This window comes from Erythranthe guttata, chromosome 10, assembly GCF_056151865.1.
Source record: "Erythranthe guttata isolate IM_541 chromosome 10, IM_541, whole genome shotgun sequence".
Taxonomy (NCBI): Eukaryota; Viridiplantae; Streptophyta; class Magnoliopsida; order Lamiales; family Phrymaceae; genus Erythranthe; species Erythranthe guttata.
In genome coordinates this window covers 1,851,785-1,874,067 of record NC_142542.1, presented here as the reverse complement: position 1 = coordinate 1,874,067, position 22,283 = coordinate 1,851,785, and the positions used below count along the sequence as shown (strand labels likewise).

The 22,283-nt window shown below is 34.6% G+C and overlaps 4 protein-coding genes across 5 annotated transcripts; 1 reads left to right on the top strand and 3 right to left on the bottom strand.

Annotated features, from left to right (window-relative positions):
- Positions 1–1,040: 1,040 nt before the first annotated feature.
- Positions 1,041–3,958, top strand: LOC105952930 (uncharacterized). The gene is made up of 3 exons (XM_012976530.2): positions 1,041–1,684; positions 2,185–2,662; positions 3,352–3,958. Exons 2-3 carry the CDS (start codon positions 2,213–2,215, stop codon positions 3,748–3,750), a joined length of 849 nt encoding a protein of 282 aa, XP_012831984.2. The 5' UTR covers positions 1,041–1,684; positions 2,185–2,212; the 3' UTR covers positions 3,751–3,958.
- Positions 3,959–4,162: 204 nt separating this feature from the next.
- Positions 4,163–10,180, bottom strand: LOC105952931 (arginine biosynthesis protein ArgJ family). The gene is made up of 17 exons (XM_088824578.1): positions 9,949–10,180; positions 9,589–9,717; positions 8,810–8,933; positions 8,573–8,646; positions 8,105–8,149; positions 7,806–7,856; positions 7,663–7,731; positions 7,448–7,506; positions 7,189–7,258; positions 6,915–6,995; positions 6,748–6,834; positions 6,227–6,349; positions 5,758–5,820; positions 5,449–5,526; positions 5,214–5,359; positions 4,818–4,888; positions 4,163–4,572 (listed from the first exon to the last, which is right to left on the bottom strand). Exons 1-17 carry the CDS (start codon positions 10,006–10,008, stop codon positions 4,490–4,492), a joined length of 1,413 nt encoding a protein of 470 aa, XP_088680704.1. The 5' UTR covers positions 10,009–10,180; the 3' UTR covers positions 4,163–4,489.
- A 212-nt stretch (positions 10,181–10,392) lies between these two features.
- LOC105952781 (RNA-binding (RRM/RBD/RNP motifs) family protein) lies at positions 10,393–12,129 on the bottom strand. The gene is made up of 3 exons (XM_012976361.2): positions 11,892–12,129; positions 10,923–10,991; positions 10,393–10,831 (listed from the first exon to the last, which is right to left on the bottom strand). Exons 1-3 carry the CDS (start codon positions 12,025–12,027, stop codon positions 10,584–10,586), a joined length of 453 nt encoding a protein of 150 aa, XP_012831815.2. The 5' UTR covers positions 12,028–12,129; the 3' UTR covers positions 10,393–10,583.
- A 442-nt stretch (positions 12,130–12,571) lies between these two features.
- On the bottom strand, positions 12,572–20,623 carry LOC105952932 (Acyl-CoA N-acyltransferase with RING/FYVE/PHD-type zinc finger domain-containing protein). 2 transcript variants are annotated; one of them, XM_088823791.1, is made up of 20 exons: positions 20,371–20,499; positions 18,818–20,101; positions 18,649–18,717; positions 18,364–18,562; positions 18,092–18,176; positions 17,315–17,434; positions 17,174–17,242; positions 16,989–17,070; positions 16,843–16,902; positions 16,676–16,728; positions 16,429–16,595; positions 15,896–16,064; positions 15,470–15,527; positions 15,293–15,349; positions 14,966–15,211; positions 14,073–14,134; positions 13,872–13,928; positions 13,673–13,766; positions 13,420–13,560; positions 12,572–13,116 (listed from the first exon to the last, which is right to left on the bottom strand). In XM_088823791.1, the coding sequence occupies exons 2-20, from the start codon at positions 20,087–20,089 to the stop codon at positions 13,030–13,032; spliced, it is 3,147 nt and encodes a 1,048-aa protein (XP_088679917.1). In that variant the 5' UTR covers positions 20,090–20,101; positions 20,371–20,499; the 3' UTR covers positions 12,572–13,029. The 2 variants fall into 2 exon arrangements, with proteins under 2 accessions (XP_088679917.1, XP_012831986.2); XM_012976532.2 differs by having other exon boundaries at positions 18,818–20,623.
- Between the last annotated feature and the right edge of the window lie 1,660 nt (positions 20,624–22,283).

Here is a 22,283-nt window from a genome sequence, read left to right as displayed (position 1 = left end):
AGTAATATATTAGTATATTACTAGTATTCGTATTACTATTCGTATTAATAGTCGTATCAGTACTACGTATTCGTATTAAAATTAATGGGTGTAATTCACGAGGTCAATTATTGAAATCTAGTGGACCAATTTGTACGGGTAATCAAGAAATAATAAAAGCCCAATGGGCCGAATTTACGAGTATTTAATATAGGAGGACTATCTAAGTCAAGGAGAGATAAGGTTCAAAATTTTCAGTTAATCGAACGGTCACGATTTCGCGGAGACCCAACTTTGTCTGCGTTGACCAAAAGATATTTTGTCTTAATAATAATTTAATATATCTCGAAGTTCTACTGAATCATTATATGACATGTTTGCCCCTACGGGTGCTACATGGCTTGGCTAGTATTATTTTTCCCCCAAATCACATTTTTTGAAATTGAAAAAAATAAGCATAAATCGTAAATTTTGATTTTGTCACGTAATTAAAAAGGTCGATATTTCAAAGATCGGCACTGAAAACAAAAACAAAATGGTTACCAATAGAGGCTAATTCGTAAATAATGGATAAAATTATCAATCTAAAAACATTTTATAATTTGTTATAACCATAAAAAAATAAAAACTAAAATAAAATTATTTATTAAATATTTTGGTATTCGGCAGGATATGACATACCATGATATCAATACCGCAAATCATACCGAATTTTCAGTTTGGTATTTAGTACGTACCGTATTTTCAATTCAGTAGATCTACCGGCCGAGTGAACACCCTTACGTGTACCCATCTTCTATTTATTCTTTCCAAGAGAAATTGAGTTGTATAAATATAAAAATGTATAGTTATAATTTTCAATTTCTTTTACTATTTTTCAATAAGTGAGCTTTTAAGTGAAACAAAAAACCATAAACAAATTTATTTCCATGTGGCATTACATAAACAAAGTGTATTGCCACAGTGGCAATTGTAATGCGGGATAGATTAGTAATTTCGATGAGAAGCAAAGGACACGTATATCTTTTTTTTGTCCTTTTTTTTTTCTTTTTCTTTTTCGTGAAAATAAATATGAAAAAACTTCAATATATCCGATAATATATCTTCTTCACCTCCTCCGTATATCCCACGAGTCTAACGCTTTTCCTAGGGTTTCGTCTTCCGATGCCGATCACTCCGCTATTTCCCGATTTACATGGCGATCTAATCTGCATTTCCTGAAGAATCATTTTTATAGACTTGTATTTCTCTGCTCGCCTTCTTCCTGCGCTCTGTGCATATTTTCGATTCTGCTGAAGAATAATTCGAATCAAAATTGGAGATTTGTGAATCGAAGAGCATCGAACGATGCATTCGGTGCCTTCTCCCGATCTACTTCTACCCACGCGCTCGTACGCCACCTCCTTCCATGGCGGCTCGTCTTCTCATCGTCTGAAACATCTGCAGAAAAGTGATCGGCGTGGTAATCTTAGTAGTTAACGTTTTGCCATTTTAGTTTTTGTTAGGATCGGTTTTGGTTCATCGACGTTTTTTACGCACTATTTTGTAAATTTGCGATTCGTTCTCGTATAGTACTCGTAAGTTTGGGTGAGGAGATAAATCTGCTAGGAAATTGAGAGATTTTCGATTTGCTGTTGATTGGATATCGTTTCGAGTGTATTGTGACTAACGAGGATTTGTGTGAAGTGCGTTTGGATCCATACAGGTACTTTCTTCAGCCAATTATGTTTATTTTTGCATTTTTAATATTTTTAATTTTACCGGATGATATCCATATTTTTTTTATAGATCCGGTGTTTCTAAATTTGATGATATTTCATTGTATGGTTTTGTTTATTTGTAGTGTTTTGACTTTTATATGCTCATCTTGTAAACTTGGGTCAAACTTATTGGGATCAGGATATGAAACAATGGAATCAGATGAATATATATATCATGTTCGAGTATTCATGTAGCTTGATAATGTTTTATATGCTTTGTTTCTGTATGTAATTATATTTGTCATTTGTGTCCTGAACTAACGGATGATGAAAATGAAGAAGGATGTGTCAGATGAGTCTAAATGGTGCAAATGAATATAGTTATCCGACGAAGAATATTAAGTACCGTATGTTTGTAATATTGTGTCAAATTTGTTGCCTCTTACCAGTTATATTTTTACCATACCTGTTGCATATTTATAACTGACAAGTTTCGATTTTGCAGCTCTTCTCTTCAGTTGTTTTTGTTGTAGATGGAAGTATATGTTCCTTGTAATTCGTCGGCTTGTCTAGAAATAAGCAACAACAGTGGATCTTCAATAGGTCCACACAATCTAATTCCGGAGGACAAAGGTCTTTCTATGATTGACCTTAAAACTAGTTTGAATGAAGTTCTGAATATCGAAGACGTTAAAAAATCAACAAGTGGATTTAACATATCTTCGGAGGAAAATGAAATAGGGAATGCGGTGAAGGAACACGAATCCGCAGAACTGGATAAGAGTGCATCTGCTAATTCAGCTCAGGAGAAACACTTTAGCATGTGTGCTACATTTCCAGTTCGTGGTGGGCCCAAATCCTCCGGAGATTCATTTGTGGGTGAGAAAGGAAAGCAGAGCAATGATTTAACTGCTGAAGTCTCTGAAGTAAATAGCCCTGCTAAACCTTGCAATGGGTGCCATTCACGATCGATGTCGCTGCCTGTAAGTTTTTAATATGAGCTCTCTTGACAACCTTCTTTTTAGTGTGTGTGTTCATTAATATACAAGATCTCTCATGTGAAATAGATCTTATTTAGTAACATCTTCTGCTGGATTTTTGTCAGGCTAGTTATAATAGTGTACTGACATTTGTTTAGTTGGCATAACTAGAATTAGAGTGACGCTATTTGATCATGTAAAATCCGGGAAAGTAGGCTTTCATCTTCTGCCTTCAATCTTGAGAGGTATGTGTATTTGTGCCTGAGAGGTCCGGAGCAAAACCATGTGCCTCTTGAGAGATCTTTCTGGAAATATGAAAATTTCATAGCTAAAGTTTATATCTTACCATTAAATAATGAGGTTATGTGCTTACATATAAACTATTTTTTCTCTGTTCTCCAACTCGTGAGAACTTCAGTTTTGACCAGTCAATGCACCAGAAACTTTCATCTGGATTGTGCAGGCTATCAAAGCTTTGCCTATCTTTTGAGCTTTTGAAGTGTCACTTTTACTTTTGAGATTACTGTTCCTCCTTGCTTTACCTTCATCATCCCTGTTAGTATAGTAGGTTGTGAATCATTTCATCCTGAATTAGACTGTTTCTCAATGCATGGATATTCATTATGTTAAGGTCTCAGCATGTAATGTTAACAATACCGTTATCTTTTCTGTTCGATGCTATTGTCTCTCAGATTCTATCAGCCATGAAAGGTAGCCGTGAAAAGCAAGGTACAACACCAACTAAGAAGCTGTCTGTAACGTGGGCCCCCGATGTGTACGATCCAGTTCCGACTTCAGTGTCGCATTTCCCATCAAATAAGAATCAGCGCAGAAAGTCTGGAAAGTACAAACAGAAGGGTAAATCTTCACGAGGGAGCAGCAAAGGAAAAGACAAGAAGCAAGGTCGGAAAAATGGAGGGAGTTCCTCCTCCACTAATAAGCTGAAGCCTTTCCACGAAGAGAGTGGGGTCAGTTTTGTCGAGACTCAGGCTGTAGATTTTCATGTTGGGAATCCGGATCAGTTCTGTGGGAATAGTTTTATGAAGAACTCTATGGCGGAGTTGCGCTATCCGGTTGCTGAGGCTACTTGAATGAATGGCTTTTGTTTCCCTACTTGGTGTAAATAAATAATAAGAGGTGAGATCTTGTTGACCCGTGAGACTTTCAAGAGATTGTGGAAAATGTTTTGTTGCCTTTTGTTTGAGCATGGATCAAGATGATTTTATGTTTTGTTTAAATTTCCTGTATTTTAGTTCATTGGATTTATAAGTCGGTCTTATTGCACTCGTTTCATTGTTATTGTCTTTCTTTTTTGGTTATTATTGTCTTGTTACCATTTACATCGGTGACAAGGATTTTATTTGTCCGCACTGCTACGGCTAGTCATATGTCAAAATCTAGTTGGAACTTGGCTCGAACCTTAGTTTGCTTGAATCTCTTATATAGATTCATTGAGCTTAATTTTCTGGCCTGTAATTTCAACTTGCTGTGCATCAATGAATCTAGGAAATTTTATGATGCTGTTTTTATAGTTAAAGAAATAATGTCAACTCTTTGGTTGAATAAGGCAGATCTTTCTTAGCTAGCTACAAATTCCCAAGCATTAGCCCAATGCTCAGAATCAGTCGAGTATATGTTGGCATAATGATCCATTAGAGAAATAAAATACGTACAACTGAGTTGGATCATGACGAATTTCACTTAAAGAGTCTCGGATTAATCTTCACATAACTTTGATGTGTCTCGGATTAATCTTCACATAACTTACGTTGTGTCTCGGATTAATCTTCACATAACTTATGTTGTGTCTCGGATTAATCTTCACATAACTTATGTTGTGTACTCGGCATTTATCTTCACATAATCGTAACTCAGGTCACAACCCCATGCCTGTCCACTCCCTGGACCATCACCTGTTGAGAATTGGTGAAAAATAGCAGATTCAATAAATCGAAGGGAAAAAAGAAGTCTGAACCAAAATCGGCATCGACCACATAGATAGGTTACTGATAAAGCAAACACATTTCTCCATTGATCCTCTGATTTTATTTATTTTTAATCTTTATCTTTGTGACGCCATGGGTTTTGATTTGTGAAGATCGGGGGTGCTATATAAACGCATTGCACATCAAATCAAAAACATATTACTCAAACTCACCAATGGATATCTGAATTAAGACTGTCCCATGTTCCTCCCCAGTCGTCCTGAGGTAATCACTAGCAGCAGCCCTGCAACATTTTCCTGTTTATTAGTAACAAAACAGAAGGTACTCGAGAGAGAGAGTTAATAAATGAGGGTTTATTGCAATACCACCCCTCTATTATATCGAATTGCCAAAAACTGCCCTATGTTATTACTTGGCAAAAATCCCCCGTGGAACAATTCACACCCGCCAACCCAATTATCAGAGCATTTTTAATCGAACTATAACTTCTAGCCTCTAGGTAGAAAAACAGTGCATGTGGCAATTGATGGTGGTCTGAAAGGTTATTTAGGGTTTAAGATATGTTAACGGGGAGAAAGTTGTATTGCTTTTTGATGTATTTACTGTACCTATCGAATGGGAGTGGTTGGCCATTCTCCATTAATAGAGTATCACCGAGTGATATTCGAAGTTTATTGGGATTGAAAGGAATTCCTGCATAACCAGCAGCACAAGCTATCCGCCCCCAATTTGGATCCCTGCCATATACTGCAGCCTAATACATAGACAAATGGAAATTCAAAGCTAAGCAACTCGGAAATGGTGAAAATTATGGTGACATTTCAGTATATATTTGTATCGTACCTTGGTTAATGAAGAAGATGCCACTGATCGTGCAACCTTTGCTGCTTCGGCTTCAGACCCTGCACCAGATACTTTTACCTGCAGCGGGTATTCAAGTTAAAAATAAGGGCAGCTAATTATAAACTTATTTCGGTTGAATAATTATTTATATAAAAGTTACAAAACAGTATATCAGACACTTTTTTCCCACAAAAGTGGTAAAATTTTCAAGATGCACAAGGATAAATAGTTAAATACTCATTTTTGGTCGTAAAATAGAAAAAAGTAGTACGAACAAAATATCATAATTCTATTGCAGAAGAGGCACACCTCAATCAAGCATGTTGCTCCTTCACCATCTGAAGCTATTGATTTTGCAAGACCTTGCATTACCTGATAGAAAATGTAACAAATAGCATGTCATGCACATTCGCCCCGCATTTATCTAATTAAATTAGTCACCTATGCAATCATCCCAGACAATCCAAAGATCCATATTGACATATTTTCTTGCACCAAAAGGCGAAATCCCTCGCCCCCAGGGCCCCCATCCCTTGGCCCGACAAGGATTGATGGAGGAATGTAAATCATGGTAACTCAACGGCCCGTTAAGGTAGCGGACCCGGACCTGGTGCCCACAAGGAATATTGACATATTTTCTTGATACTATGGTGCCATGATAGTTAACTAAGAAATATCAAACTTAATCTAAGAGATAGTAGTTCAACATGAACAATAAAAATAAGAACTTACTGCAAACGAGTACAGGAGAAATAATTCACAATACGTATATACTTACAACATCAAGACATGCTTGCAGATGTTCTGCATCAGAACTATCTAAGGAAGAAATCTTGTTTGCCCCTGAAAGACCACTAGCCAAAGCAATGACACAGTCATTAGTACTTGTATCTCCATCTACCTGCCAATTTTTTTTTTCACCAAATAGGATTAGGGTCCGCAGCATTTTAATTCAGTCAATCACTCATCAAGTTAGTATGCATGAAAAGTAATAAATTTGCAGAGTTGAGTACTGATCAGTGTTGTACAAACAATAAGACTGGGAAATTTGTTGTCTTTTATTAATGAAGAGAATGCTTAACGAACAGTTACAACCCTTGGCCAACATACATACATGTTAACTAAGTACCAAGAAAAGAAAAAAAAATCTCGGATGTATGTGGACAAATTCACACATATTTAGTTGTGCTAGCCATATGCACATGATAGGTGCATATACTACCAAAGAATTGATGGGAACTTTTCAACTCTAGTCAGATAAATCTGTTGCAAAATTATAGTTCAAAGTTTGGCACTTACAGTAATTTGATTAAAACTACGGTTTACAGCAACTCGCACCATTTTCCGCCACACATCACTTGTAACGAAGGCATCTGTCGTTATAACCTGTAAAAGTTAAATAGTAAATATGTACTATTTAAGCTAATTTCTGGGAAAAAAAACCAGAAGGAATAATATGAACCTACCCCGAGCATTGTTGCCATATTAGGATGGATCATTCCAGAACCCTTTGCCATACCACCAACTCTTACTCGCATTCCTCCAACCTGAATTTAGTACATACATTGATAAAATGAGAGAACCAAAATTTATAATAGTGAGGACCCTTCCTCACTCATTTGTTGAAAATCTGTAAACTATTCACAGTTGGAAGCACACATCCACGTGGCTGAATTTTCAGTTGTTACTTATTATCCCAGGGGGTCCAAATACGAGGCATGACAGAAGAATGGCACGCACCTCTGATTCCATTGCGACACTTTTGCTTACAAGATCAGTGGTAGTTATTGCTACAGCAGCAGAGTCTGCCCTGCAAATCCAGAAACAATTTTCAACATTATTAAAAACAGAAATAAAGGGGAAGATTAAACGACCAAAGCTTAAATATAGTCATTCCATTATCCATGTCTAAAAACCAGCTGGAAACAACAAAGAAATCAAGAGTCCAAAATCATCAGCAGACTGGGGTGGGGGTTATAAATCCATTTTGAAACATTACCCCTGAACAGTTGATGATAGCCGATCTACTAAATCTGGAAGTGAATTGAGAAGAGCCTCCTGCACGTGACAAGTAAAAACATTTCTTTTGTAAAAAATGACAGATTAACATTTAGAACCCATTTGTCAGGTTCATTTAGTCAGACCTTGAAGAAAATACAACTACATCCATTAGATAAGCACAATTGTAATAGATATTAATCATTAGGAATTTACCTTCTTGATACGTTTGCCAATCACACCAGTGGATTCAATCAAAACTTGGTCTGGATATAATTGCAGCAGCTGCATTCATTATAAAATTAGATACTGAAATCTATTTCAATTAAAGTTATAGAAGATCCCTGAAAAACAGATACCTGAGCAAGGGCGTTAGAACATTCTATGACATCTTGGTATCCTGCATCACCCTATTAACCATTTTACCGGATCTTAGCGTCGCCAGAAAAAAAATATTGTGAATATTGTAATAAAGGACCAGTGGCGATGACAGCAATCCAAGTACTGCGTAGCAGCACAAAGAAAAAGGCATGGATGGAATCATCGGCCCTCTAATTTGTGTCTTAAGAAAGCATAATTATTTTTCATTTCTTTTCTATTATTTGAAGCAAATAACTCCTATTTTCAAATGAATAGCAAATAGATTTAAGAAAGGTACCGTCGCTGCATTTGCTTGACCAGCATTTATTAGTACTGCACGAGCCTGAAATGTTACAGAAAATATATCAGTTAACACATCTGAAAATACTTCCCTTTCTTCCTAATGTGTCTTTTTTCTGCTCTTTTTTTGGGGCGGGGTGGAACATAGAGGAAGGTTGAAGATTAGACAGAAAAACAGTTTCTGGAAAAAACTTAAACGAGCAATTTTCCTACATAACAGGCTTACAAGTTGAGAACCATGAAAAGTAGTTCTATTTAAGATAGACCCATTTAAGTAAATTCTAAAAGTATCAGAGAGATAATCAATTAATGTTAACTAAACAAACATCTCGTGGGATTTTATATGCAACAACCAATTGTAAAAATTATCTCATCTATTTAGCTCCAATTTATGCTACTGAGCTGAAGTTCTTGCACTACGAGCAACTTATACAAGCAGCATAGATAGGCTTTCGCTGAGGCATACCGTTGTGGACTTCTCCAGTGCTTCTTTACAATATAACACGGGTGCAGCTGCAACCACATTAGTTGTAAATGTTCCTACAAAATAAGGTAATTCACCAGCCTTCAGAAAATTTTATTTATGAGGCATAAGTTGGTAATATATCTCGAGTTCCCACTAGGATGAAGATTTTTTCATTGTAAAGCATATGAGTCAGTTACTCAAGTGAAGCACGCTAAACTTTCGAATAAGTAGACCAACCTGCAGATATGGCATCAACGTCACAAGTGACTAGAGCAATATCAGGCTTCTCTCCTACTGCACGCAATCCACCATACATTCCAGCAGCTTTGAAACCCTTTGCAGCCGTAACTCCACCTGGAATCTACAAAATTTGAAGTTCAAATAAGTCTTGAATTTGGTGTCACGGAAACAGAAAGTACCATTTCTTACTATGTTTACAAGAGTAAGATTTCAATATTTACATCATAAGCATGAAGAATGATCTATTTCCCCTAATTTCGAGACTAACCACTATCATCCTGGTAATCAAAAAATTGTGGAGTCTATCTAACATGATTATATCAAATCAGGCAAACAAAATATGCTCTTCATCGAATCTAAGTGCATTTGATCTCAGATGGAGACACTCCTAAAAAATTCAAGTACACTGTGTCTTCAAATTAAGGTGAATAAAAGAAACTCCATTATCTGACAAATCAATCAAATTATAATTCAAGAACAAGTATTAAAAGCAAATTCAACATGATAAAACCCAATCCATACTTGCATGGACCAGACGAACCTTAGTCTTCTTTTTTGCACTTTGCTCTCCTCAGCGCACAGAACAAAAAATACTACAAATTGATAAATTACTAACACAACAACCACATACACATACACTTACAGAACACATCATACAAGTTGATAAGCATACTCGTATACCGGATACCCACACCTAAGCCAATGCTTAAAGAAACAAATGTATACTCACTAAAAAAGTTCAAATTAAATTAACATATCTGCACTGTGTTACTAACCTGATGCCACGGCCCTTCGGGCAGTAGAATCGGAGCTGCTGGTATGTAAGTTGACACATCTGTAACAACAGATAACGAGGCAAACACTCTGCTTGAATTCGTTCTCATATAACTCGCAGGGCAAAATACCTACACAATAAAATAGATTCTCCAATTACTTTATATATTATTGCATTTCTCCCGAATTGGCAAAACATCAATTAAATGCAGTTAAATTAATGCATCAGCGGCTTACTAAATCCGCTAATACGAAAAGGAAAAAAAAAATGAAAAAATTATATTGCCATTACTGAAAGCGTAGAGTTTAGTAATACTACTCCAAGCCGATAATCAATTTGATTGAACTGAAGGATTACGAACCTTGGAATCGACGCGTTTTGAGAATTTGATGCAGAATTGATGAGGAACAACCAGAGCCATTGTTGAAGACACTTGAAGAATTAGCAGCTTAAATGCAGTGAAAAGTTGATTAACGAATTAATTAGGGTTTTGCAACTTACTGAACAAAAAGTTGCGGATATTCGCTTTATTTTCGTCTCTGTACTGTAGTTTTGTACTGATTTTGTTTCCTTCTCACAAGTGGGGTGAAGTTATGGATATAACGTTAAATTAAATGCAGTGATATTCTTTTTTCATTAAGAAATAATAATAATTAGTGACGGTAAATTAAATGGAAATATATATATATATATATTTTTAAAATATTTTTGGTACAATATTTCCAGTACGTATTTTGGTTAACTAATTACTATCATAATAGACGTGTAGCTAAATACGTGCTGGAATTTCTATTATTATAATAAGTTACATAAATATTAAAATTTATTAAGATTGAATAAATATAGATTAAATTCGTGTGCAGTTGTATATTACAGTAGTATACATAATACAAATGTTTTCATATCACGAGATGCATATAATTTCTCCAAAACTAATATGCACCTTGCCAAAGCAATTGAAAAAAAAGATCTAAGAAAATGATATAATGATGAAAGTCAACGACCAGTCCAACCAACGGTCTTGTTTGAAGTGAAACCAGGCTCAGTAGACTGAATATTATCTTGCCGAGGAGGTAGTCGAGGCTGAGCCTCCCTCGGGTTGGCGGGGTCCACAAAAATAACCCAACCATCGAGGTATTTGGCATTCATTCCCTCTCTAGCCTTCTCTGCTTCTTCAACTGATTCGTACGTAACAAAAGCAAACCCCTTTGATCTTCCAGAACCTCTATCCACAATCACTTTTGCTGGATTCCCGAAAGCAAGACATGAGTTATTAAATTGAATTGTGGACATTTTACGCAATAGATTAAATAAATAAAGGTCGGACCCTCTTACCCTCAAGAAGCCTGCCGAATGGAGCAAACGCCTTGTAAAGATTTTCATCTGACGTGTTTCTGTTGAGACCTGTCGTAAAAATGGAGGAGCCTTTCGTTAATTTTTACAAACGGGATCTTGAAAATATAATGTAGAAAGCAAGATTAACAACTATCACCACCTAATCGAGATGCCCCCATAAGAATATAATAACTCGTGAAAAGTAGTGTTTTATTGGGTTACTTTCTTCTTCTGCAGTCTATCGTTTTTTTCTTTTTAAATCTCATCTTACTACAATCAAGAAGATCACAAGTTCAAAATGACACACACACACATATATATATATATATATATAAACTACTAAGCAAACGAATAGTGCTATAAGAAGATGCGACAGGATATTAATGTTTACCAAAACTTCCGAATAAATTATTCTCTGTTACTTTGAGACCCTATTGCATCTACCACTTTCTATCATCCTGATTCCTGATGCTATAAAGCTCGGAAGAAGAATCAATTTTTTTTTTCAAATCTTACAAACTCCTTTCAAAATCAAACAATGGCCTACTAAAAACATTGGGGGGGGAATGAAAAATCCCCATTATAACCACATCTAAATAGTTACAGCTGTTCATTGTAATTGTCCAATTAGACAGAATTCTTTTCTATTACTTATGTTTTCCATTTATGCCCCCCTGCAAAAGCACAACCCCACACTTGAAAATTGAAAGTATTACAAGTATCTCTACTGGCAATCATGATAAACAACTCTGCTAAGCAAAGACGGCTGTACTGTACTTGTAAAATTAAAATAAAATAAATAATAACATAATTACAAACATTTCATGGTTAAATCAAGTTAAACAAAAGAGACGAACTTGATTCGGCATTTCTTCTCAGAAACAAAAATGGCAGATTATTAACAAATGAAAAAGAAAAAAATCAACAAAATTACAATCAATAGCAAACGGAATGAATTTATCGGCATACCGCTAATGAAAAGCTTCGGAGCCGTGAGAGTTGTAACAGTAGAATTCAGTCGAATCGAAGCGAATTGCGAGCGTACAGTTAACGAAGGCGTTGATGATCCGTTCAGGATGCGGCGAAAAGCAGACGCGAACGCCATTTGAGTTCCAATTTCTCTCAGAGGGAAAAAAATAAATTTCAGATTTTATAAACCCTACCTAAAACCCCCCGATGAACTGATATATGCCTGAGTATAGAAGTATGAGTTTTTATATTTTATTAATTATTTATGAAATAATTTATTATTATTTAAGAAATATTTTATGGGCTGGCTTATATGGGCTGGGCTAAGCTCTGGGCGACCCGGTTTGAGCCGGCATCATGGGCTGGTGTGTGTCTACATCTGAGATCCACTATAGCTGTTTATTTGATTATTGTTGATGATTGATTTATAGCGTAAAGTCACATAATGTAACGTCAAATTACGAGAAAAAAAAATCTCTTGTTTGGATGATTACAACCATCCCTCAACCAAGAATCTTTTAACACATACACTCTTACAGTGTCAAATTTAGTGGAATCTTTTAGTTTACCCATTCGAGCTCTATATATTTGAAACAAGATGATCATAAGATGTGTCTCTTGACTAGTAAATATCATATTGTGGTGCATCAAAAAACTGCTTTTCACATAAAACGAGGACAAACTAGAGAACATTCCACGAGATTATGATTGAAGAACTCGAAGAGAAACAAAAAGAACGTTCACTAAGTTAATTATAAGGTCCATAATTGAATTATAAGTGATTAGCAAAAGATCTCAAGTGGTGTCCATGAATCCGCCTAAACTCAACCGGCAAAACCGAAATACCCCGTATCCATATTTACCAGTGTCAAAATTCCAATTCAAGCCCTTCGTGTAATAAAATGACGAAAAACGGACCATGGTTTTATTCTTGCCAGCATTTCCTCTATATCAGTGTTTTTGTTTCGTCACCAAGATATTCAATTCCGATATCTCTCTCTTTTCTCTTTCCGCCGGACTGCATATTGGCGTTGATCACTGATAAAAGATGCACATGGCAACACAGTGAAGCTCTCTATTTGGTGACAATCTTGCAGCAAAAACTGAGACCGAATTGTTCTGTAAATTCTCATCACAATCAGTCAGCTAACTGTTGTACCTCCTTTTCTAACAATGAAGTACCCTTGAACATCGTCAACTGCATATCCCTCGTGTACTTTAGCATCTGCTCATGAAAAAAAAAAAGTGTAATTTCTCAGCATATAACATAGATGATATATATCACGGCCATTATATGATATATGATACGCAAAAAATGAAATTTCATATTCATCTTGCATGGGCAATTCTTGAATTGAATTTTGTGGGCTTCCCTATTTTACTGCAGTTTTAGGAAAACATGATAGCCCTATTTCTCCCACATCATTTTCTAACTCCACATAACTTTACATGGACGCAAACAAAAAAAGTAATATGGGTTTTTTTGTAAAGGCCAAATAATTTGTAATAGATTCGAAGGGGAACTTACTTGCTCGTTGCTGGTCTTTCTGAAGCCTAACTTCTTTGTCCACATGGGTTCAGCATCTTCAGCAGCAGGGAGTACCAGCTGTTTCACATTCATTGATAACAGAAGCCTCTCAATGCATGAGAACAGTGCTTGAAAATAGCCCTACATATATAAGCAGTTAAAAGGAATATATCAATTAGGCTCATCATCGATTTTGAGAAACAGAAGAAAATTGTAACAAAACCTAATTACATAATTGAAAGTGGTTACGCACTTTTCCTTGATTTTCTCTAGAAGTGGCAACTAAAGGAAGTTCAGCAACCTCATGACCAAAAATCCTGAGAAGGGCAGCAGATACAACAACGTCCCTGCATTATGATGTTTAAACATTCGGTTTTAATTGTAAAATTAATGATGAAATAACAAAGTGCAAGAGAATATAGAAACACGAATGGCTAATGTGAGTGACTTACTTCACAATTAAAACCACACAATACATTCCGCTAAATTCTTGCCCGGATATGTTCCTTCTGCAAAACATTTAGAAATAATTATAGCAGAATGAAGAAAGTGAAATGCAACACTAGCATATTCATCCAAACACTTAAATATATTCAGTACATTAACCACAAACATTTAAGCAATAATTAACAACTATGAACTATGTAACTTACCCATACACCATTACAGGGATGAGATCTCGACCAGATTTAGCAACAATAGGGTCGAAACACTCCTGCAAGATAAAGTAGAATCAGGAAAGCCCGTTAAAACGACAACTACAATCTCTTATGAAGAAGACAGTTCAGGTAACTACAAGGTGCCAACCATTTCGTATGACTAGTGCATAGAAGATGAATAAAAGGGCGTATGTATTTCGATACAGCATATATCGTAAAAAAAGAATTCCAAACACCGTGTAGAGTACACGTACAACGATATTCTAGCAATGTGAATGAAAGAAGATCAGAAGTTTCTAGAAGACCTCTTTTCTTATGGTTTTATAATAGCACATATAAATAATAATCTCGTAGGATGACATATATTTCATACTAGTATCCCGGTATTCAATATTATGTGATTATACCTACTCTGAGATAAAATAAATCAGAAATAGCTGGAAAATAAAAAGGAAAATCAATGTCACGACCCTTCTCGCTGGGTTATATAAATCAGAGCTCTTGGTGTTCACTTTAATTCAAGCCTCTTGGTTTAGTTTTGATCGTGGGGCATTGTTCAACTTTGAGTTGAACCTAGTAACCAAACAGAACTAGGAAAACATGATCCAACAACCATTTTAACAAGTTTTGCAAGACTAAAATAATTGTGTTTAGGACATTGCAAGAAATTATGTTTCAGTGACTTTTTCTTCATCAAACATAAGTCGTAAACATGCAGAAGAGTTGACACTCATGACACCCTGAGATATCAGCGGAAAACCGAAAGCTACTCAAATGTGACACTGTGGTGACTGGAGGAAATATATGTATTTCACATCAAACGACTTCAAACGCATAAAGTACAAAAGCAGAAGATACTTCAACAAAGTTCAAGAAAAAGAGCGTACACGAAAGATTGCTGCAGCTCGGGAGAGTAGTAACAAATGTTCAGGAAATCGACTTTTTCCACTTAAAATGTGCCACCGGATCTCATTGTGGGACTCTTCATTCAGTCCTATTGCTGCAAGCTTCCTATGTAGTGCATCGGACACTGGAGCTGGTATTAACTCAGGTCCACTTGAAGTCATGTTTTGAAGTGCAGAAAAAATCTTATTGCAATCATGACAACAAAACCATTTTTCCTTGGGCAGTTCCTGTTGAAATGAAGTCAATATTAGTTAATAGAAAATGGCATTTATTCTGTTTTACAGATACTATAAATATCTTTGACTTACTTTCAGATCACACATCCCAGATTCACGCAGACAACCAACATGATACTCCTTTTCGCACTAGAAAAAAATGTACGATTACTATTCAACAATATAATTGATTTTTTAGAAAGGCGCATAAAGAAAAAAGGATGAAGAAAATGAGAAATTGTCCAAAGATGTAAGTAGGTGAAGCAATACTTGATCACAAAGTATCACAGTCCGGTCATCAAATTCAGCAGCACTGAAGTCCTGTGACCTATAGAACATTAAAAAAATCACAATCAGCATATCAGAGAGACACAAGACCTGCATGTACACTTGAAATGTGTATGATCAAAGATACCACTACCTATGACCGATCATTTATCTTTGCAGCTAACGATATAGAGTATACATATGGACCCAAGTAAAGCTAGAATAAATTGAACAAGGTCCTAGATTCTTATATCAAGCAACACTAAAACAAGAAATGCAGAAAGTAAGAGGTTGCAAAGATTGCTCCCCTGAAAACGTAAAGGATAAATGAACCAAAAAAGGATGTGGTTACGGTGACTCAATCTAATTGGTTAAACGGGTTGGATGCATTAGAAAGAATCCAGACAAACTAAAAGAACAACAATAGACCTGCAGAAGACACAACCACCAGGCTCGAGTTCTGGTGCTTTAACAACTCTTGTCAGCCTAACCATAATAGGCCTCGTCTCCCCAGAAACTTTCCTACCAGAACCAACTTTGTCTTTGCAGCACGAACAGTACCAATCATCTGGAGGAAGACACTCCAAACCTAAGCAAGCTGCAAGAAGTTCAACATAAATCAATCAGAATAAGGGGTGTAACATGCAAGCAAGTGTAAGGTCCGAAAAACCAACTACATAATTTAGTTTATTTACATGCAACAATCGATAAAATAACCTGTATAAAGAATAATTCAATTAAGATATTCTACGTCTTATTAAATTAACATGCTCATAGGGCCAGGAAGAACATGTATTGCAATTTCTATAGCAAACACATAAATTATATGCTTTTTAACAAACATAATTTCGAAATCACACTATAAGGTGGAATGCTTTGCTTAAGCCAACTATATGGAAACAACTAAGACGACACTAAATTACATGAAGTGGAGAAAACATAAAATGACGTTGAAAAACTACCCGCATGAAAGGCTTGAGGACATCCATTACACAAAATAAGTTCCCCTCCAACTCCACATACAGCACACATATCATCACTGCCACTGGTGGCAAGATTTTGACCGCTTGCCAACATCAAGGCTATGTCATGAAGTGTCAAGCCATTGGATGTATAAATATTACGATAGCTGCAAAAGACAGATAATTATGTTACCCAGGAATCGACCAAACAAAAAACTTAATTTGGCCATGTTCAAAAGCTACCCACGGTTGTCGTTTTGCTGCCCATCCAGCATGAGACTCAAACTGGGAAGGACTAATCTGTTCAAAAAAGAAATACATAGTATGAATCAAAAGAATTTTTTTGAGGCGGGGGTTCTGCAATTAGAGCAATTTATGAAGCTGGACGTATAATCTATCGATCAGTGTACTCACCTCCATGTGACAACAAGTACAGAGTATTCCATTCCCATGCTTGTAACCGCCAAGAATCCTCTGGATCGAAACAAGAGTTAACAAAATAGCCACAATGGCAACCAATAAACAAAGGGCGCATTAAAGTGCATAGATTGAAATACAACCTTTCCTTTCGAATAATAAGCCAAGTCGGTCCCATCAGGCAGTCCATTTGGCAAGAACAGTAATTTGTGTAAATCATTGTCCCTGTAAACATGTTAACCTCATTAGAGGCGGATTGGTATAGAAAGATGGAAAAGAATGAGTGAAAAGAAACTGAGAATAAACAAAACAATAGCGACAAGCTTGCCTTTTTTTGGTGCCACCTTCAGATGATTTATTTTTTTCCTCAAATGAGCTAGAAACATGGTGCCTTGGCCTGGAAAAGAAGTACATGTTGAGCAACTCAGACAACAATGAATTTTCAAGAGAGAAAAGGAAGAAAACAAACTTCTTGGTCAGACGCTTCCGCTCAACTGGTGCTTCCACATAGGCTTGCTGATTGAAGGGAGTCTGAGAATAATGACATGAAACAGGATAAAGACTATCTTCCTCGGGCTGATAAGGATAACTGAAAGTTCATGATAAAAGGTTGAGTGAGAAGATCGACCATAATCAAGAATCCACCAAAGTCAACAGCTAACAAATCAAAAGTTCATATAGCAGCAAATATACAATGTTGTAAGTTACCAAGCACAATCTACATGACTACTCTTAGTGCACCAAAAAGGTTCTGAATAATATTTCTAAACCCTAGAAATGCAATTGAAACAACCATGCCTTTAACCTAAACAATAGATTTTTTCACGAATTAGATTGAAAAATAAAATAATTTTTATTAGGTTTTTAGGTCAACACTGAAGTGTAAAAGTAATTTCAATTCACCACACGTATTAGTCTATAGAGAGGAAGAAAAGAAACATTTCAAGATTGCTCGAATAGAAAATGCCAAGAAGGATGCCATGTCTAATTTTTTTTTTAACTAAATGATAAAACACACAAGACCATATTAACACATGGTTGATGTGGACATCACAAGACTAAAAAATGAGTCGTCCACTATCTGGAAGTGAAAACTATATCAGTGGAAAATAGCAATCTATTATAATTTGCAAGAGACTGAAAGATGTACAAAGTTAAACATAGAAGACTGATAGTGCATTTAACCGTTAAGCTTAGGCAATCTCTCACAGTTTATATGCGTCTGTAGATTAAAGCAAAATAGCACCTGGAGGTGGAATAATACATGCCAAAATGATTGCTTCGGTAAACACTATCTGCATAAGCTACATCATTGCCAGATTGGAGACTTGCTGCAATAATTTGAGATCATGTGAGAATTTAGTAAATACCCTACATAGCTTCCCAATCGTACAATCAAAATAGTTTGCCGACAGCACCAAGAAACAATTGACTCGTGAGTCATGACCCAAAAAGTCACCAATTGACTTTCATTCCCTTAAAGATCTAAATACAATTCAGTGGTGGTATCGAAGTTACCTTTCCAGACTTTGAAATACTCCTCATTCACTGAAGAACCAGCCAAAGCTTTTATTACGTCATCTAGTGTGCTGAGAGGCGTAGTCTTCAGTTCTTGAATTATGCTATAAATAGGTTTCCCATTCTCCAAATATATATGATTGTTTGGATGCCTAGTCTTGGCACCAGCATGGAGTTCGAACTCATAGGCACTAACCACCTGGTTATACCATGGATATATCATCAGAAAACAAACACAAACCTCTATGCAAACAGTTTAACTAGTAGTTTCTTTTTGCAACTTACTCTACAAAAGTTGCAAGCGGAACAACCACACAAGTAACCAAAGTCTCTGATGATTCCTGGAAGCTCTACCTGTAGATCATCAGAACACAAATTAAGGATCAAACTAGCAAGACTACAATCATCTGCATTTGTATCAGTAACAAAGCAAAAATTACAAGGTGTAACTTACCAATCCAGATATTGAAATGTAGTTCACTCTGGCTCCTTCCAAAATTCTAGTAGATAAAAGCTTTTTAACATTTGTAGGATAATTACCAGGAATTATCTTGTTAGACATCGTTACTTCCCTGCCTGGAATGTGAGACAAAGGACTTCTCGTGCAATGAAACTCACTCCCATCTATACTTAGATTCATTTGTTGATCATGATTCTGAAAGCTGTTATTAGTTAAAGGTTGACAATCAGAAACAGACAAGTTGTTATCGTAATAATCCCCTTGAAAATCATCAGCAGTTTCGGGCTTAATAACAGATCTTCCACTATCATAATCCGTCTTGCATTTAGTAAACTTAAATGTAATCTTCCTAATACCCGTGGTGCTAACATGCTTGGGAATTTCAAGCACAACAGATGTTGTGGATACTGGTTCCATTTTATGATTTCTATTATGCTCTGCTTCATGGAAACTTGGATCGATCACTGAATTTCGAGAACAAACTGACGTAGTATCTCCATAACCACAAGGATCATTGCCCACAACATCTAGTATTTGACTGCTAATTGTCAAACTGGAAGTAGCATGCTTTGGGGACTGATTCGGATTCGAAACTTCAGAATATATATCATCATTGGAAGCTTCTTTCGCTTTATTTGTGGGACAAATCTCCCTCCCGTATTCATCTTTCACCTCATTTCCACCATCAATTAAGTCCAAGTTGCCATTATTCCGAGCAGACTGTTCTATTTCACTGTCGTTCGTTACTTTCTCAGGTTCTAAGTTGACGGAATCATTTGGTGGCTGATTCTGTAACTTTTCCACACAATGTTCATCCACACTTCCAATTTCCTGACTTTCGGCAACAACCTCTAGCTCTGTACTTCTCAAAACTTCCTTTGAATGAGACCAAATGCAAGCTTCTGACTCAGCTGAGTTTGGAACTTCCTTCAATTGAATATCAGTGCAAGGATTTGATTCGGTAAAAACCCCATCATTCTTAACATGACTTTCCACACTAGGTTTTAATTCTGCGTCATTCGAAACTTCCTTCGTCTGACATTCAGTAGAACAGTCTAACTCAGTGTTCTCCACGGCCACGTCATTTTCCTGCACCGCAATGCCTACTGCAGAATCGTTATAAACTTCTACTCCATCGTTGCATGAATTCGCTTCATCACTAACGCCAGTAAAACGCCGACCAATTTCCGATTCAATCCTCAATTGACTGTCGATTTCCATCACATCGATACCCTCGTCCGAAACTACACAGTTGCTTTCTCCCATCCCAATAAACCCCTACTCAGAAACATGTTCAATAATAAGCCATATGCCTCCAATTCCACACCACAACATTCATATATGAAAAACAGAAAGAACTCAACCCCCCCAAAAAAAAAAAATCAGCAATCAGATACCCCAATTTTTCTCTCAACAATTACCCAAAAAAAAACTTCAGAAATAAAATTCAGCGGGAAAAAAAATACACGCATGAATTTCAATTGCTTCACGCAATTTAATAACGAGGAAAAAAATAAATAAAACCTCTACTCAATCCAATAACTAACCTCCCCTAAAAGTATAACAGAATTGAGATTAGGGCTTAATATCCGTTTAAACCGACCTCCTCAACCAAGAACGAATTCGAATACACTTCTCCCCGGGATAATTAAAAAGAAAAATCAAATGGATCTGAGTAAATGTATCGTTTAATTATTTATTAATTAATTTATTATTTATTCATATGATTATTTCTTGTCTATTAAGTCTGAGTCTTTCAGATTAGGAAGTAACGAGAAGAAAGTGGGGAGGAATGTGGATAGGGGTGAAGTTGATGGGCCGGATCTTTATATACCTGTATAATTCTCGAGTGGGGCCCGGTCCAGGTTCTTATGTTGTTGGGCCACGTGGCGGGGTTGAGCTGTAAATCTTCGTGGATGTATTTGATTGACGGAGGGATCGAACCCTTCTCTCTCTGGTATGATTTTTTTTCAGATTTTTTTGGTTAATAAATTATTTTAGGTCAAATAATTCATTTGTCAAGAAACCCTTTAACATTTTTCGAAATCCTCTCAACCTCCGAATTTTAAAACTTACCAAATCGTCAAATTTGTCCGATAATATCATTTAGAACACAATAATTATCAAGAAGGAAGAAACCTACTTCGATTTTGAGATTAAAAAATGTTGTTTTTGTCGATTTTCGACATTTTTATGAATTTCGTGTTCCATTGCACAAAATGAAACACTCCATTTCGTGCAATATAACACGAAACGTTTTTTTTTTCAAAATTTTGTATTTTTTCGTGTAAATTTACGTGAAATGCAAGCATGCATTTCGTGCAAATTTACGTGAAATCACTATTTTTTTTAACACTCAAATAAATACAAGAAAATAACAACAAACTTAAAATAAAATTCAAATACTAAATAAACTAAAATTCAAATGTAAATACAAATTAAAATAAACTTATATTTCGTAAACTACGGACCATACTTTAATATAATAATGATATACACAAATCCATAAGACATTGCATAGTATTCATAACAAAAAATATATATTGCAAAATCTACAACCAAACTTATATGCATGCTAAAATAAAATAAAAAATAGTAAATAGACCATTTTTTTTTTAAACAATAAAGAAAACAGTTAAGTATTAAAAGAGTATGATTTACGGTCATTTAATTTGTAATATTCATCAATGTAACTATTATTATTATTATTATTATTATTATTATTATTATTATTATTATTATTATTATTATTATTATTATTATTATTATTATTATTATTATTATTATTATTATTATTATTATTATTATTATTATTATTATTATTATTATTATTATTATTATTATTATTATTATTATTATTATTATTATTATTATTATTATTATTATTATTATTATTATTATTATTATTATTATTATTATTATTATTATTATTATTATTATTATTATTATTATTATTATTATTATTATTATTATTATTATTATTATTATTATTATTATTATTATTATTATTATTATTATTATTATTATTATTATTATTATTATTATTATTATTATTATTATTATTATTATTATTATTATTATTATTATTATTATTATTATTATTATTATTATTATTATTATTATTATTATTATTATTATTATTATTATTATTATTATTATTATTATTATTATTATTATTATTATTATTATTATTATTATTATTATTATTATTATTATTATTATTATTATTATTATTATTATTATTATTATTATTATTATTATTATTATTATTATTATTATTATTATTATTATTATTATTATTATTATTATTATTATTATTATTATTATTATTATTATTATTATTATTATTATTATTATTATTATTATTATTATTATTATTATTATTATTATTATTATTATTATTATTATTATTATTATTATTATTATTATTATTATTATTATTATTATTATTATTATTATT

Coding starts and splice junctions, on each gene's coding strand:
- LOC105952930 (XM_012976530.2), top strand. CDS start 2,213: ATGGAAGTATATGTTCCTTGTAATTCGTCGGCTTGTCTAGAAATAAGC. Junction 2,663..3,351: donor CACGATCGATGTCGCTGCCT/GTAAGTTTTTAA, acceptor ATTGTCTCTCAG/ATTCTATCAGCCATGAAAGG.
- LOC105952781 (XM_012976361.2), bottom strand. CDS start 12,027: ATGGCGTTCGCGTCTGCTTTTCGCCGCATCCTGAACGGATCATCAACG. Junction 10,992..11,891: donor TCCGAAGCTTTTCATTAGCG/GTATGCCGATAA, acceptor TTTTTACGACAG/GTCTCAACAGAAACACGTCA. Junction 10,832..10,922: donor ATTCGGCAGGCTTCTTGAGG/GTAAGAGGGTCC, acceptor TCGGGAATCCAG/CAAAAGTGATTGTGGATAGA.
- LOC105952932 (XM_012976532.2), bottom strand. CDS start 20,089: ATGGGAGAAAGCAACTGTGTAGTTTCGGACGAGGGTATCGATGTGATG. Junction 16,903..16,988: donor CTTATTATTCGAAAGGAAAG/GTTGTATTTCAA, acceptor GTTTCGATCCAG/AGGATTCTTGGCGGTTACAA. Junction 16,065..16,428: donor TCCTCAAGCCTTTCATGCGG/GTAGTTTTTCAA, acceptor AACTTCTTGCAG/CTTGCTTAGGTTTGGAGTGT.
- LOC105952931 (XM_088824578.1), bottom strand. CDS start 10,008: ATGGCTCTGGTTGTTCCTCATCAATTCTGCATCAAATTCTCAAAACGC. Junction 7,507..7,662: donor TTGGCAAACGTATCAAGAAG/GTAAATTCCTAA, acceptor TGTCACGTGCAG/GAGGCTCTTCTCAATTCACT. Junction 5,360..5,448: donor CATCTTCTTCATTAACCAAG/GTACGATACAAA, acceptor TCTATGTATTAG/GCTGCAGTATATGGCAGGGA.